This window comes from Chiroxiphia lanceolata, chromosome 9, assembly GCF_009829145.1.
Source record: "Chiroxiphia lanceolata isolate bChiLan1 chromosome 9, bChiLan1.pri, whole genome shotgun sequence".
NCBI lineage: Eukaryota > Metazoa > Chordata > Aves > Passeriformes > Pipridae > Chiroxiphia > Chiroxiphia lanceolata.
In genome coordinates, this window is record NC_045645.1 from 27,299,501 (window position 1) to 27,316,556 (window position 17,056).

General features: G+C 44.8%; 1 protein-coding gene and 1 long non-coding RNA gene across 4 annotated transcripts in view; one reads left to right on the plus strand and one right to left on the minus strand.

Annotated features, from left to right (window-relative positions):
• LOC116790881 overlaps positions 1–17,056 on the plus strand; it is a 37,731-nt gene that overhangs the window by 7,493 nt on the left and 13,182 nt on the right. For 2 of the 3 annotated variants that reach the window (XR_004358527.1, XR_004358525.1), the window contains one exon: positions 140–232. This is a non-coding gene — a long non-coding RNA (uncharacterized LOC116790881). Of the gene's footprint in view, positions 1–139; positions 233–3,493; positions 3,568–17,056 lie in introns of those variants that run through there. The other variant, XR_004358526.1, reaches the window with a different exon arrangement.
• SOAT1 (sterol O-acyltransferase 1) overlaps positions 5,838–17,056 on the minus strand; it is a 28,189-nt gene continuing 16,970 nt past the window's right edge. Inside the window, exons 7-16 of the mRNA XM_032696367.1 lie at positions 16,305–16,587; positions 15,169–15,247; positions 14,407–14,488; positions 13,676–13,721; positions 12,424–12,553; positions 11,920–12,017; positions 11,338–11,436; positions 10,704–10,839; positions 9,791–9,936; positions 5,838–9,007 (exon numbers count right to left, since the gene is read on the minus strand). Coding sequence (XP_032552258.1) covers positions 8,951–9,007; positions 9,791–9,936; positions 10,704–10,839; positions 11,338–11,436; positions 11,920–12,017; positions 12,424–12,553; positions 13,676–13,721; positions 14,407–14,488; positions 15,169–15,247; positions 16,305–16,587 — 1,156 coding nt within the window. The 3' untranslated portion in view covers positions 5,838–8,950. The remainder of the gene's footprint in view (positions 9,008–9,790; positions 9,937–10,703; positions 10,840–11,337; positions 11,437–11,919; positions 12,018–12,423; positions 12,554–13,675; positions 13,722–14,406; positions 14,489–15,168; positions 15,248–16,304; positions 16,588–17,056) is intronic.

Sequence of the window (17,056 nt, forward strand, 5' to 3'; positions counted from 1 at the left end):
GTGGTTTTGTTCACACTTGTGATGGACTTAGATTCTCACTGGGGCTCAGCTAACACAGTTATTTCCTGAGCAGATACGACTTGATAATAGGTCCAACCCACCCAAGCCTTACATATATCAACTCCTTGATGTCCTGTAGGATTTCATCCAGTACCTTTTCATCATCAGGGAGGAGCTAAAACAGAGGGAAAGAAGGGATAAGAGCTGAGGAAAAACTCCTTTAGTAGCCAAGGTAAACCCAAATATATATTGATATATAGTCTAAATGTACCAAGTTTGCAATACAAATTGTAACTTGAAAGAGAAGTGAAAACTACAAGGTCTTACTCATCCAGGGATTTTTGTTCTCTCACTCAACACAACACAAACATTGGCTGTCAGTTGAGAAAATATATTACTTCCAGCAAAGATGAAAATCAAATTCAAGCGCATATTGAAAATTCAGACATTATTAACTCTATCATTGAAACCTGTGCTTGATGTATTTTGTTGCTGCACACACTGTGTATATTCCTGCATTTTGTGCTTGCATGTATGCTTTGTTTTATTTAACATATCACAGTGAACTAACAAAAGTCTTGCAAAATATAATCACCTGAACACAGAAAAAGACTGAGTGTGAAACCTTACGTGTCTCAGTCTCATATCAGTACAGGAGGGAATTGAATGCTCTTTTGGAGCACCAATGCCTGCACATTCCAGTTAAAATGAACCAAACTAAATGCAGGGATTCTGTTACAGCCATGACAGCTGCAAAAAAGACACTCTGGTTTGCAGCAGGGTGGCACGATCCTCGCTGCACTGAACCTCAATACAAACCCACGGCATCGCTTTGGAGTTACTGTGAGGGACCCGAGCATCAAAATAAACGTGTCAAGCAGAAGAGCAGGGCTGTGAGGGATGTGCAAATTGCAGATTGTACCAAATCTCACTGCACCTGAGAGTCAGTGCAAGCTTTTGCTGGTCCGACAAGCTGAGGGAGTGGCTGCTCCCCCTGGTCCCTCTGGGGCACTCACCAGTCACTGCTGTGAAAGTACTGAAGCCACTTGTTGAGGCTGCTGCAAACAGTTTGCAGTTTTTCCTGGCTGGAGCCAACACTGATTCTGCTCCAACATGACCCAACCTCTCCCTGAACTGTTCAGTTTCTTCCTGCAGATCAGCCAGGTCTCCCATGTCCTGCAGGCATAGGGCAAGAGGGTGGGAAAAGGGACTGCTGTGATTGCTTTGATCCAACTCAGAGGAATTCTCCCCTTTCCCTAGCTATTTTGGGATATGTGTGTATCAGGAATCTGCACAGCCCTTACAAACCCTTTGAGACAGGACTAGGGTGGCTCACCCTCCCTGAGAATGCTGGAACTGAGTGCTTGACTCTGTGTTGGTTGTATGCTACCAAGAGACACTGCAGCTTCACCCCTAAGAGGCCAAAATTACCCCAGCCTGGATATGTTTTGATTTTATGGAGAAGAAATGTGAAGAGAGAGGAAAGACACAAAAAAAGTAAGGGGAAACTGGCAAAAAAAAGAAAAGTTTGAGGTAGAGAAAAGGGTACATGGAGTAAAGAGGGAAAATTGTGGGGAAATAGGAAATGATGGCACATTGGTTGGTTGACAAACATGTTACAGAAGAACTACTTTACTTCAAAGAATCTGTTGGACAGCTGGCCAAGTCTGAATCCTGCCTGATCCTAAGAAATTATCTCCTTACTCTAGGCTTAATGCATTGATTTTGTTCAGTTTTCTAATCATCATAGAATTACATTTTGGGTTGAAAGGGACCTTAAAGATTATCTTGTTCCAACCCCCTGCAATGGGCAGACACATCTTCCACTGGACCAGGTTGCTCAGAGCCTCATCCAACCTGGCCTTGAACACTTCCAGTTGCCACAGCTTCTCTGGGCAACCTGTGCCAGGGTCTCACCACCCTCCCAGGGCAGAATTTCTTCCTAATATCAAATCTAAACCTACTCTCTTTCAGTTTGAAGCCATTTCTCCTTGTCCTATCATTACACACTCTCATAAAAACATGGAAGATGTGCAGATACTCTTGGTTCCCTCCCAGAAAGGACACAGGTTTGGCAGCCAGGAGAGGGAAGCTCATATAGCAGCTTTTCACACTGCTTTTACCTTTCTTTCTACATGATTCAGAGTATAACACAAACAATCTGCATCTGAAAGCAGATGGAAACAGCCAACCCTGAGCTGTGTCAGGGGAGCTGATGAGTTTTAGGATCAGGTTAACACCAGAACACAGTGTCTGAGGACCTCCCTTCTCCCAGCTAGTGAAACATCCAGAGAAACACTGGAATGATGGCACTCAAAAGCAGGTGGGACTGTACCACAGCTGATCCCAATGACCCTCAGAAAAAGAGCTTCTGCCAACCAGAAAAGGTTGAAACTCTAAGGGAGAAATCTGAGGAAGATAATCCTCACCTTCTTGGTCAGTCACAGTGTCACACAGGTAAGAGACACCTCTGAATGGAGGGGAGGAGCTTGTTCTTCCACCACCCCACAGTGGCCCACTGTTCCCTTACTCTGGCCTAAGCCCTGCACTGGTCTGTCCTGCTCAGCCTGAGGCCTGGCTTACAGCCAGGGCTCTCTCCCCTGGGACAAAAAAGATGGATGGATCATGTTTTTTAGGCAGATTAATCTCATATTGCTTGTTGCTGGCCAAAGACCATTTTTCACATCTCCTGCCAATACCGTATTGCCTAAATATCTGACACCTGACAAAGAACAAAACATTCCTCCCTTCCTACTGTTGTTAAGCAACGCTTATATACAAAGAAGTGTAAACCTACTCCCTGCTAAGTCCATTAAAACCAGGAGAAGCTTCTTTTCTTAATCATGGATCACAGAGCAGCCCTGCCAGTGTGGCATCCTTTGGAAGGACGTTTCTAAGAAGCACTCATTTAGCAACTCTTTTATTAATCCCAAAACATCTTTTCCCTCAAATCTCTCTGCCCACACTCCAACAGTCCAGCTGGTCCATTCATCCAGCCACGTCAGGCAACACAGCCACCCGCCATAAGATAAGACCACAGAAGAGATCTAGCTCTGTGTTCCCAGTTCTGTCTTTCCTGGGCTCCTTATCCCTTCTTTGCCTATCTTCCAGCACTCAACAAACTGACAGGGTGGTGTCAGGTGTCTGAACTTGCTCCAACAATTAGGATAATGCCAAAGCCGATCTTTGCAGGCAGCCCTGCACACAAGGCACACACGTGGCTCTCACCACTGAGCAAGAAACATGCCCAGGAGTGGGACAGGGCCGAGTGACCATCTAAACAAGCTCCCTGTCGTTATTTCTTGGGGCTGAAGAAACCAGTGTGGACAAAACAGCCCCAGCAAAGGCTTCACAGCAGCACCAGGGCTCGAGCAGCTTTGCAGGGACCGGAAGGCAGCGCTTTGGGTCTGTGTCAAATGGTGTGGTCAGGAAAGTGGTGCAATGTAGGATAAATTTATCTTATGTGGTCAGCAAAATTTTCTTTTGTGTATAGAACAAACATGCACCCCCAGAGAAAAAGCAATTCTGGACAGAAAAAGGCAGGAGATGGAAACATACTCACCCTGAAGCCTCCTGGGGCTCTGGTGGTTTGTAAGTGCTCTGGGCTGGAGAGAGAAGCACTGGAACAGGTCAGGCTTTGGAAACCTCCTCTGGAACAAAACTACACTCCAGGGAGGAAGAACAGGCCTGAAGGTCAAGCACCCTTGAGGTATCCCTCAGCTTAGGGATCTCTGGAGAGCAGCAGGGAGAACCATTCCAAGAGCAGTTATTCTGCTGGTGAAAGAGAAAGTGAAACCAATGATACAGGTATGGGGCTGAGAAAACCTGTGACAAGATGCCTGCTCCCTTACCCCAGAGCACAGGCAGCTAATCCCACACTTAGTGGTTGTTACATCTTCAGTGAAGCCTAGGACAAGTCACCTTCCAGCTGCAGGAGACAAAGCACAAGCCACACGAGTGTACTAAGCTGTCAGGTGCAGAAACACCAAGGGATGCTGTAAAGAACTTCAGTTTGTCTCTATAAAGCCATTTCCCTTCTTGTGGATTGCCACAGTCAGCTTTCTGCAGAGTTGGGAATACCCTACAACACCAGTAGTTGCCTAAATAATTGCAAAAGGTAATGCAGGGAAGCATCCTGCTGTTAGAGGGAAGCTGGAAGGATGGATGGAGAGTTGGATGTAGAATCCCACGGCCTCCAGCCCAGCCCTTCCTGACCAGTCCTCACCAACTGAGTGTGTCCACAAGGCCCCTCTCAGCTTCCTTCCACAGGCTTTTGGTCCAGGAACAGGCATTCCATTAGTGGGCATGGTGTTTATTTCCTTTTAATACTTAGCCAAGGAAATTTGCAGTAATGAATGATCTAGTAACAGAATTAAACCCATATTTGTACTTACCCCACAGGGCTAAGAAGGGTTGTTGGGGGTTTTTTTGCTATTATTTACTGGGAAAACCCCCCTTACACCTGACACTTGGTGCATCCTTTTGGAAGAAGCCTCCAAGCTTTGCTACATCCTCCAAAAGGGTGCTTGGTTTCCACCTACAAACTGCATTAAGCACAACTGTTGCTTTCATAAATCTGGACTGGGGCAGAGATTTTATTATATTTGTCACCAATTAATAATCTTATCACTTTTTATTATTGAAGGTATCTTATTAATGAAAACAATAAATACGATATTTCCATTAGTCTCACAATCCCTATGAATTCTCTTTTGAAGCCTTTCTCCCCCACCAGCCTTGCAAAAACATGCAATTCTTTATAAATGGTATTAAGACTTTTAGACCTCCTTATCACCTGTATCCTTGTACTGTGGGTTCTAATTAGGTTAATTACCTTTCTTCAGATACATCTTTGTGGGTGTAGGTATAATCTAGGAATAACCTTGGCAGGTAGTTTCTTGTCTTGCTGCGTAAATGGCTTCTTGGAAATGCAAAAATTCGCAAAAAACTTGCGACAGAAGTTTTGTTTTCCCTCTGACGGCTCTCTGGCAGCACTTGATATTCCCACCAGAAAGAACAGGAAGATTGATGGCCTTGTTCTGTAGCTGTTACAGTTTAAGGACAGACAAGACTTAAGAGCATGCAGTACACAGCTGGAAAAATAATCACATTAAGTTCTTGGCACACAAATCCTTTTCAGGCCCAAAATAAAGGCAGAAGTCACCAACATGATATACATTTGGCAGCTGCTCCAATTTAATGTGCATTGAACTGGGAGAGGATAGAAACTCAGGTCTGTTCCAGGAGCTATTGACTCCTCCTCCGTGCTCCTCTCCTGCACTCCAAGGATGTCCTTTCCCCTCGCAGGGATGTGATGGCTGATAGGCAGCTTAGGAACCCCCAACTACCCTGCTTACCTGGTATTTACAGGAACCCCCAACTACCCTTCTTACCTGGTATTTCCCTTGGATGTTTCCTGCTGCTTTCCAGGATGTGAAGAAGGGCTTGTGTAAAAGTTCCTCCCCCTGCACCCAGCCAAGGAGGTCTCCTCCCCACTACCATCCTATGATCCTGCCTGGTACCTCCAGGCTTGAGTCTACCACAGTATGACTGGCTCCATCCCTATCCCATCCCTGCCCTGGAAAGCGAGAGGACACTTGCAGCCCCATCCAGGAGGTGGCTGTGCCAGGGACTCCCTGGAGCTCTGGGCATGGACAGCTTCAGGCTTCCCTCCCTCCCTTCCTCCACAAGGCACTTCCCAATGTCTCCCCACAGCAGCCACCTTCCCAGGAAAGCAAACCCACATATCTTACTCTGCCCCCATCACCATCCCCTGTGCCCTCCTGTAACTCCTCCCCCCAAACCAGGACCCTCAGAGAAAAAATAGGCCAAGGCAATTTTTTTTCCTCCCCTAATAGCAAAATATATTTTGACTGCTGTAATACAGTAGATTATAAACAGCTCTTGTGCGTGACAGAACACAGTACAGGGTGTATATCATGGAATGGCTGGGGCCAGGGCCAAGGCCAGGCTGTCCTCTGCCACCACCAGGGAAGGGGCACCATGGCTGGAGGCACCAGGAGAAGGGATGAGCCAGGGCTGGCTCAGAGATACCACAGGGAGCCAGCTCATCATCCTGATGCCACAGAGCACGTGGACTCCTTGAATCTGCTGTCCTTCCAGCCCATCTGTGTTTGGCAGCAGAAGCTCCAACAGTTCAGTTTGTCTTCAGCAGGTTCAAGCAATCCATGCCATTCCATCCTGAAAAAAATCCACCGGGATTTGCCCCAGCTCACACCATGGCACACAGCACACGCTGTACTCGGACGGCTGCCACGGGAGAGCTCACAGCTCAGATGCAGGACTGCTTCAACCCTGGAGGCTGGAAGCCAAACACCCCAACAGAAAGGACCTACTAGGCATGAGGGCTCCACAGAGGTTTGGTCTTCCCAAGAACAAATTGTTTTCTGCATGAAAACCAGGCTGCATTTGCTGTATTAATACTGATTTTCGTGAGGTTACTGAGCAAGGAGCTGCAGCTGTACTGGCTGCCATTCCAATGCTGGAGGCTTCCCACCTCATAAGTGAGGGAGTTACCATGGAAGCAAGCTGCACAATCCTTGTGTTGGAAAGAACCACAGGAAACAGTATATATTATATTAAGTACTTGTAAAGGGCAGGTGGGAACCTTCGCATCCTCCTTATTGACCAGAACACTGGACTGCTAGGTCTGGCACTCACAGCCTAAGAAAACTCCAGCATGGTATACTTGACTCTAATTAAATGAGCAACGTGCAAAAGACTTAGTATTTCCCCTCCAGCACTCTTAAGAAAAATGAAAATAAGCCCACATTCAGAAGCAATTAAAAAAACCCCACAGAATTGAAAGTAATCCAAATTGTTAATGCCCTGACAGCACGGTTGCCAAATACCTTGATCTACAAGGCTAAAAACCTCAACTTGTCAAAAACTAAGACTAGTGCCAACAGCTGAGCATCCCTTTCTGGTTGCCTTTTGCTTGCCAGATGCTTAAGCCCCAAGGCTTCAAACAGTGAAGATGCTGACACAGTAAATGCTGATGTTCCTTTTGGGCATTTGACAGTGCCAGCTGTGAGGGCAACACCAAAACTTGGCACAAAGTGAGCCACCACCAGGGTTTGGTCTCCTTTTGAGAACACTGAGACAGTACCAAGACCTGACACAGGCAAGAAGACAACAAGCCAAGTCTCTAATCCATCACACCCCCCTTGAGTGCAGTTAAATCTGTGTTTTGAGCACCAAATGAAAAAGAACTGGACAGAGTTTCATCCTATGCCAAGGAGGTGACAAAGCTGCTTAGCCAAAGGGTGGGGGTTTTGTCTTTTTCAATAAGGAAGCTTAGTTGTTCCAGAACTTCTGTTCTTTCCTCCCACAAAAGGTATGGTGTAAGATATAGGATTACTCAAGCTGAATGAGGATAAAGTAATCCATTTAATTCTCAGGATTTTATAAACTAATACTACCAAATTTGAGTATATATGTGAACCTCTTCCTCTGAAATTACCTCAACTGTTTCAGTGAACAATTTCTAGCAGGAGTTATTGTCAGAGGATAGCCACACACACAAACACTGTATTTGGCAAATTTGCCCTGACAATGTCCTTTCTCAAGAGCAGGACTCCTTACTGAAGACTGAACACCTGGAAGAGTTTAATTTCTCCCATGAAATTACTTCTGACTCAGGTTAGCAAAAACAGAAGCCCAAAAGAGCGTCTGAAGTGGTTTGGGAGACAAGTCCATCAGCTGTCCCAATACTGCTGGTGTCAAATACCCAGAGCTGTAGGTCAGTACGGAAACCCTGTCACCAAAAAGTGCCAATAAAGAACATCTGAATAATTCTGAAATCTTTGTCACCAAAGTTAAGGTATCTCTATCAGGTGACCCTCTTCACCAAAGTCAAGGTTCCTCCACCAGTTGATCTTCATTTCCCAGCAGCATTAGAAGCTGCTGCAACACATGTGGGCAAGTGGCACCAAGGTGCTGAGCTGCACATGGCCAAATGAGAGTGGGCCATGTACCCGTAATGTTGATCCCATTTTCTTACAGTTGGCTTGTAGTATTTCAAGTCTTTCTTAGTAAAGAAACCCTTAACAACCATATATATACCTTAAAGCACCTGCCAAATTAAAGTAAAAGCTCTTTTACAAGTTAATCATGTTGAAAGAATTGATTATCTAGAGCAGGAGAAAGGAAGAGCAAGAAAAACTATTCCTCAAGTCACAAGGGCCTTCAGAGAACAAAAATGCTGTATGACAGCTGGGAACTAAATGAATACGGATAAAACACAAATTTTCAGTGTAAAAAGTCATATAAAGACTGCCCACACCATGCCCTGCTTCCAAACCTGACTCTGCAACGCAGCCAGAAGCACACTGACAGTCCCCTCTCCCTCTGCCCATTTTATATCTGTTGGCAGCCAACACACATGGAACACAGTTCAAAGCCAGCCAGGAATACTTTGGCTATCTTCAGAGCAAGAAGGCAAACACACTGTTGCTCTGCCACTTGTCACAGTGGCAGGCAGGATCACAAAGAACAGAAGGTTTGTAGACACCCCGTTACCAAAAGGGAGAAAAAAAACCTGCAGAGAGATGGCTAAGGAAGATGGACGGATGCCAACAATGAGCTACCAGCAAATCTGACTAGCTTGCCTCTTGTCCAGAAAAGCAGCAACTTGGGGGGACCCCTGGATGAGTAGGATTCCAGTAGACTCCACCTTCAGGTCAATGTTTTACTGGCATGGAAATGGCTCAAAGTGGGACAGCACGCAATAGATGCTGCCTATGAAGTCTGTTGCAATCCAGGTCAACTGGTTTGCTCCAGCAACGTTTAAAAAAAATTACCGTTTCTCCCCAATAATCAGGAGGCACAACTTCCCTTAGAAAAAGTCTGTAGTGAGTTAGATCACTGGTCCAAATACTTGGAGGACAACTCTGTTTTTCTGTGACGACATGGCCAGAGGACACCATTTTCACATCTTCGTATGACACGACCACGAGCGTGGCTTTAAATAGTCCAGGAATGTGGGCTGCAAAACATGGAGAAGCAGTGAGTTAGTCACAGGCCCACAGCACCAGCTGTGGCGTGAGCCCCTGAAGTCAAACCTCCCTAGCAGGAAAGATCAAACCACATGTCTACACCCTGCAACCCTGTTCTAACCCTCGCTAAACAGTGCCTGGAAGTGCAGCTACAGCCACAAGTCCCCATGCATCAGATAAATGCATGCCCAGCAGCACGTTGTATCAAGAAGCCAAGTCATTTACAATGGCAAACTCTTAATTGAGGAGAATCAAACTTAAAATAGGGGTTGCTTGAGGATACCTTCAGTTAAAACTGAAATCAGCTAGTACAGCAGAAAGTTTTATGTAAAACAGAGTCTGGTACCCAAGGAAAGGAGTTACAAGTCAGAGAAAACACCCCAACAAACCCCCAAACTGACCATTTACAGGCAACCATTTCTCACTGCCACCCACTCCAGCCTGGGAGAGGGACAACAGCCACAGCTTTTGTGGGCCTCCCGTGAAAGTTTCTCCTGACCTCTATCCCCACAACCTAAATGAGGTTTAGCATATTGGTTTATATCCACAGAAATGTGGGAAAACCACCCTCCGTTTCAAGCAGTGAAATACTACCAGCATAGAGAGAACACTACTGAAAGCAATTCTGTTAGGGAGCCTGTAGGCTGAGCAGCTCCTACAGAACTGATGCAGCTCACTGCCAAAAAGCCTCGTGCCATGTAACTTCTGCCATGTCCCCACAGGAAGACAGGGCCAGCCCCTTGGTTATCCCACGGGGAAGGTGTGTCACTCACATTTTCCGTAGGGCAGTACTGGCGTGCATACCACTCCTGGCTGTAGAGGCAGATGATGACACCTTGGCCCAGGAAGAGGGAAGTCCACATGATCACATTCCAGATGGGCCCTTTCCGACGGTCATTCAGGGTGAAGTTGAAGATCACTGGAAAGAGGTGAAACCAGAAGCCTTGTTCAGAGGCAAACTCAAGAACCAAAGATCAACTGATTTCACTGGATCTTCCCCTCCCTTCATCTTCTTACTTCACCTCTGGAGCAACAAGGCCACTCCATGAGGTCAGTATAGTGCAAGAAAATCTGATTATGCTTGGTAACAGAGCAACTACTATTGTTTGCCAACAAGGTGGCCCAGCTTGTGCCTCTGGGGATCAATATCTGTGCTACATGGGTGACAAGACATGGCAGAGGTGGCCTAGAGATTATTAGAGCCCTCTACCTCAAAACCCAAAATGAAATGCCAGAGCTCCAACTTCCTAATAGGCTCTTCCTCAATGTAGTAGCAGAGTAATACCTGTCTTACACTATGACTCTGGAGAGGAAGACCTACAACCTGCTGACACACAGCAATTCAGCTGCAGCTCGGCAAAGAGGAAGCAGTGCTATTAAACTATGTGCAGTCCCACAGGACCAGCAGTATATCATACAGGGCTCTCTTCCTCTTCACTAATACCTTGTTCATTTAAGTCCAAAGCTTCAAAATCCTCTGTGTGTATGTAGATATATAACTACTGAGCTGAAGGTCACAAAAGTTGGACACACAGTTGCAACCCTGGGACAAGAAACAGTCCTGTGTGTTAGTGCCTAAAGAACAACTGGATCATCATCAGAAGGGCAAAATATGCTTTAAAAAAAAACAAAAACAAAAACAAACCACCCACAGCCCACTCTCATACTCTCTTCCTTGGCACTTACCTCCAAAGCATGTAAACAGGCAAAAGAGAACTGGATAGAAGAAGCCAAAGCAGATGCTCAGGACATACTCGTGCACAACAGCTGATACAGTGAAGACAGACAGCATAGCTGCTGCTCTGAACTTCTTACCAAAAAACTGGAAGAGAGGAGAATACCGAGTATTAGGAGCTACTCTGATGTGGGTTATGTTTGTCTGACGAAACATTTATTCTTTTTTCCTGAGCTAAGAAGGGCCTCCTCCAGCCAAGAGGCACACATGAAATGCTGAGCACTTTACAGAGCACCTTGGGTTTTAGGTGGTTTTCTTCAGACACGTTTCTGGTCTCCTGCACAGGTTCTCAGGTTGAGCCCACTCACGAAATATCCACCATAGCTCATCAAAACAGTGTAATGTGAGTTCTAGCTCTGAACCAATCCCTGCATTCCTACATCTCAGACCCATATTTTGCACACATTAAGGACTTAGAAATGAGCAATGGATCTCTCTAAAAAGCACAGTGGATACCCACAACAGCTGAGGTGAGACATTTTCGTGCTTCTAAATGGACAGGGATGCTGCACCTTGACAAAGGTACTGTTTTGCCCAGTAGTTAAGTGTTTAATTGACAAAAGAATACATCTGCTTGTTACTCACCCAAAGGAAGTCCCTGTAGGCATAGTAATAGAGCCAGTCATGTACTACCACGTTCCAGGTTCGGTAGTAGTTTGCATAGGATGTGGAATTCCACCAGTCCTGAAAGCACAGTTGAAAAACTAAATCTAATTAAGTATAAACCATTCTACAGGGCTTTTCTAGGATATCAAATTGAAAAATACCGAACAGAATAATACCAAGCTAACATATCAATTTGGCTATGAAATAACACTTTCCATCACACTTTCAACATTCTACTTTAATATACCAAGTTAGGTTTTATCCAAAACTGCAGGTGGCTGATGTGATAAAAGAACAAAAACAGTGCTAGTGGAGCTACTGGGTAGGTCTAGTGGCTGGTTCTGTTCATGCACAGGGCGTAGCATCTTAAAGCAACTCAGACTGCCAAGCAGAAATCAAATCTCTTCTACAGCACAGCAACAAACTTGAGCTTTAACAGCACAAAAGCAAAATCCCATGGATGTTTTGTTTGGTAAAGCAATCTTCAGTTTCCTCCTCTTTCCTTTTCATCAGGACAATGACTTTTTAGAAGCTTTATAAGCTACAGCTGCTGGTTCTTACCTTGTAGAACATCCTGTCTGCAAAGCGCAGCATCTCGGCAAATGCGTTGAGCCAACAGTGCAGGAATGCAAAGAACACCAGGAAAAGAATCAGTACACCTGGAAACAAGGGAGATGCAGACTGGGTTTGTAGTGTTTTTTCTCAGCTACAAGCAAGAGCACGTAACACAGTCAAGGCTGTTCTTACAGGCACTGGCACAGATGAGATTTACTGCTTTGCACAGGTAGCATAAAAGTGTTCCAGCTTCTCACCACACCAGGCCATGTTTAACCCAGAGAGCAACAGCAAGGCTGCCACAGAGCCTACAGCTTTGAAGACAGTTAAATTCAAAGCCCAGCTTTTATTTTGTGCTGCTGATTCTGAAGTTTAACACTATAAGACTGAAATCTGTCCACAAGACCTCCTTTGCTGATCTCTGCCTGCCATGAATACATCTCACATGAAGCACTTCTCCCTCCCACCTCTCCCACAAAGGCAACAGTCACTCATGGATTCAGGCCTTACCTGGCAGAATGGAGTTGAAGATGCACAGGACCAGCCCTCGAAGATTGAAGGTTTCTTGGCTACTGTTGTGAAACTGAGGAATGCAGAGTCTCACAAAGATGTAGTAGGCATAGAAAAGTGAACCAAGCACCTGGAACAAAAATACCCAAAAGTCTGACTTCATAAGAGAAATACACAATTAACACATTACCACTTGCCAGCTCCAGGAGAGAACAGCAGCTGCCAACACAAGCCAAAATAATTTTTTTTACACTGCTGCCAATAAATCTCCCTAAGGATCCAGGCACAAAGTAAGCCACAGCAACCCCGGTAGCTCACTGACAGCCAGCAGCAAAATCAACTTATCTTTTCTAATCCAGCAGCTGTCAGTTCCTCCCAGTCCTATCAACTCACAAGCTATGACACAAAAGACATGTGCCAATGCCAGAGTGAGGGAAGTAGCCTGTGATCTAGGTCCAAGACAAAGGCAGAAATAATTGAAAAATACTTAGTGCACTTAAATGTCATATTAAATCTTACTTTTCTTTCATCCCAAAGGATATTACAGGCCAAACCACTTCAGGCTTTCTCTGGCTCATGAACCCATGTTCTGGACGCTGAGGTCAAAATGCAAGTCAGTGTTTAACTGCTCTGCTGGAAGGCAGGTGTGTGCTCTGTCACCCTCTTTAGTCCAAGAGCAAAGCAACCAAAGGCCTGTTTGTGCTGCCCCTTTTTTTTTTTTTGCATTGTTTTGCTTTTTAAACCAAGAACACATTGTGTGACAGGAAAGGTTTCAGTCACACAAATCCATTGCTTGGAAACACATCCACAAGAAGCTTTTGAAGCTCATGGCCACAAATGTGAAGAACCAGTCAACCTTAACCTCAAATAAGCACTGGAGGTTTGGACTCCAGGCCTCATTATTTCACAAATTTCTCTGAGTATCTGCAGGGAGGCAGCTGTGCCAGTGCACTACAGTCAGGATAAAGAAAGAAGGCCAGTGCATGGATATTGCTCTACACACACACAGAGTTTTTTTATCTGGAATGGAGTCTAAAGGCTTGTTTAGGTAAAGACTTTTAATTTCTTTTCTTTCTTTGACAAACCCACTACTGCACCAAGATCACAGTTTCTTTTTTAGTCACTAAAAGGTATTCTTTTCTGGTAAGCCCACACCAAGTAAAGAGTGATTTAATGCCAAAGGGAGAGCTGTTGAGCCACACAGCTCACATCATCTCCAAAAGTGCACTCTGCAGAAAGCTGCACTACTCACCTGTGCAAACTTGGTGGCTACGTAGCCCCATCTTATCGTGGGATTCCTAGGGAAAAGAACACATGATACCATAGCTAAGTAGGACCTCAAAGCAGCAACCCCCTCCCCTTCAATTACTGATTTTACTGTCCTATTCTCTGAAAAAACCCGGGTTTTGAATTCCAGAAATCTCAATCTCCTGACATCTAAGGGGATGTCTGCCCAAACTGCTGGTTCCTCGCCTTCAATTACAGCAATTCCATAAATGGAAAGGTATCTGGAGGGCAGCACTGCACAGTTATGTAGGAGAGGGGGATCTGCCCAACAGGCACGTAAAGGACTGATGACCTCACACTGCCAAAGCGCAACCCAGCAACGTGCAGAAAAGTTTGGGAGTTCCCACTTTTAAAGGCTTCAACCTCTCCCCTCAAACTCGAGACAGGGCTGCTTATGAGCACCACATAAAACACACAAGCCTGTTGCAGGAACTGTCCATCACTAGATAATCTGTAGCAAGTTCTTTATTTGCTTCACTTCAAGTGCGTTTCCCAAGGAAATAAAAGCAGAAGTGTAAAGTCAAAATACTATGAGCATTAGAGTAAGTTTCCAGGAGCAAGCCCTGCCCTTGCCAGGTGATTGGTTTAACCACATCTTTATGAAAGTTCTCACTCATTAATTGATCACACCCAGGGATGCTTAATGTTGGCTTCAGTTTTCAGACTACTTTCATGTTCTGTTGTTGCTCACATTACCTGGGATAGTTGTCTCTGTAGATGAGGGTGGGAGCAAAGAGGAAGTACAGGTACTGAGAGATTCTGGGAATAGGTACTGTGCCTGGGAAGAGGGGGAAATAAAAAACAAAAAGAACACTCGGCAATCTTTTTGCCTAATGACAGTTCAGTCTCCCCAGTACCCTTTCACAACACAGAACCCTTATCACCTCAGAAACCTCAGTCTGGAACTAAAGGGATGGGATTTACAGAGAATAAAACAAGTAGACCTTTGAGATGGAGTCTCCCCACCATGAAGCCCAGTTAACAAGTGAGGGTAACTAACTAACCAGCTGCTAAGACCTTGGTATCACATTTCCTTTCCTCTTAAGGAAGATGAAGCTGTAAGGCCTGTATCAACACATGGGTTCAGTTCAGCTCTAGCATGTCTTGCTTAAAGAGTTTCTATTCTACAGCTGCTGTCATTTCAACTGGAACACTAAGCTGGAGGTGGGCTGGCAACCTCCAAATACTTTTTGCTCCTAAAAGCAGAAATAGGGAGTCTATAGAACAAAGACTTCAGATCCAGAGATGACTTAGACCTGAACAACAGTCACGTTCATAGCCTAACACCAAATGAAAAGGTTCAGGCTGAAATTATGATGCAGAGCCCTTTGACCTCCCCATCCCAAGTCACCTATTCAAATCCCACCTCTCCAGCTCATGAGGGCAGCTTAAAGTAATGCAGGGGAAATTAGAGCTGGCTATGCCCTGCTGTAAAATGAAGTAGGGCAAGTTACTCACTGGACTTGTCCTTCACAGAGGACAGGACTCTGGGTACATTCTCCCGGATGAAGGAATAAGCCTTCATAACAAGACGGACCTGGAAGGCCAAGAGATCAGCAGCTCAATACTCTCACTTTCCAATAAAGACTGGATCAGACATTTTACAGCAACACCTTCAACACCTTTTTCTGCAATTTATTCCTTCTAGAAGGAGTAAACAGTTACTTCCTCCACAAACAAGTCTGTTTAACTGACTCTGCAAAGTGAAACTTGCAGTAACAATCATGGCTCAGGAGAGTCAAAACATCTCATTTACTCTCACAGGATCACCACATACACAAGGATCCTGAATAACACCAGCAAGTCACTAACCAGCTAACATTAACTTAAAATCAAAGGGAAACCCCGTATCCATTTCAGTAGGCCAGGATGTTTCAATGTCTTGAAAATAAATCCTTGAAGCCAGATGTGTTGTACAGCAATTACCACTACCTGGGGATAAGGTGGTGCCATATTAAATAGTGCAAAACTGCAGAGCAGGGTTTTTTTTTTTTTGCTTTAACACTGAAGAGCCAAAAGGAGGGCCAGTCCAAGGTTAATTCTTAAAGCTACACTCATCTCTGACCATCCTTCTTTTAACCTGATGGTCTGACCAGATCACTTTTGTACTCTTCCCCTGCTTCCCCCCCACTGCAAAACAAAAATCCACGTTCAATGAAGTTCTGACTGCAGAGCAAAGACACTTGTTTCTTGGGAACAGAAATGGAAACAGGAACCACTTGACAACTGTGTTCTTGCTTTTTTTGGGTTTTGTTTTTTAAAGAGGAATGTTACAGCTTCCTTGTGAACTATGGCACAACATGTTCTTAAAATTTGTTTTAAGCACTTAGCATCCACAAGACAACTAGAAATAAATGGCATTTCAGCCCTGAAGTAAAAAAACACAGTAAAATCTTAAATAGAGGGTAAAAACCCACAAGTGGTTTCCAGGTCAAAATTAAGTGTACTATCTACTCTTTCTCAAGTCACAGACAAACTCAAACCACAGCCCTGGCTTACTTTAACAAATAAAAGTAACATTTTAGGGAAAAATTTCAAAATTTCATTTTGAAAATGAAATTCAATATATCCAAAGATACAAGGTAGGGACTTACCTGCTCCAGTATGACAATAAAACGGGAAGCTGGAGGCAGGGCATAGGCTACAGCAACATAGGTTGGTCCAAAGCCAAGCCCAGCTATTTGGAAGAGTGTGAACAACATCCCATAGAAGAAAGAGTGGATTGCACGATGAGAGGAACTGCAGTAGCCTTGGGCCCACCAGACGAAAAGGTTGTATGGAATGACAACTGTGGCACTGAACATGCACAGCCAAGTACAGAAGACAACTGGGAACTTTCCAAAAACAAAGACCAGGAGATCAAATCCTAGGACCAGTCTAGAAGGCACAAGGAAAGACACAATATTCAGTGTCCGTTGTTTGATTAGAAATACTTCTCGTCCACTAAGTGGCTACAAAACACAAACCTTCCAGATCATAATTGTTTGGCAGTTGGGATAGAAGTGACCACTCTCAAGTATACCAGAAAATAAATGCAGGACTCATGCCATCAGGGCACATAATTAACCCCCACAGGGCTTAATTAAGCCCATCTTTAAGATCAGCATGTGCTTTAAGAATATGCTAAAGCTCATCCCTGCTAAGAACAAGCATGTGACTAAACGATCCAGTGCTGAACCAGGGCCCAAAAGAGCTTTTGGGGAACACTCCCAGGACGTGGCCACTGAGAATCAGTTCTTCCCAGGAGCTTAACACCTAAAGAGGCTTTTTCCCCACCTCTATAGGCATGGGGTATTTTAACAGGCACCACTCAAATCTAGTTTAATCCTGCTTTGTGAGATCTGGG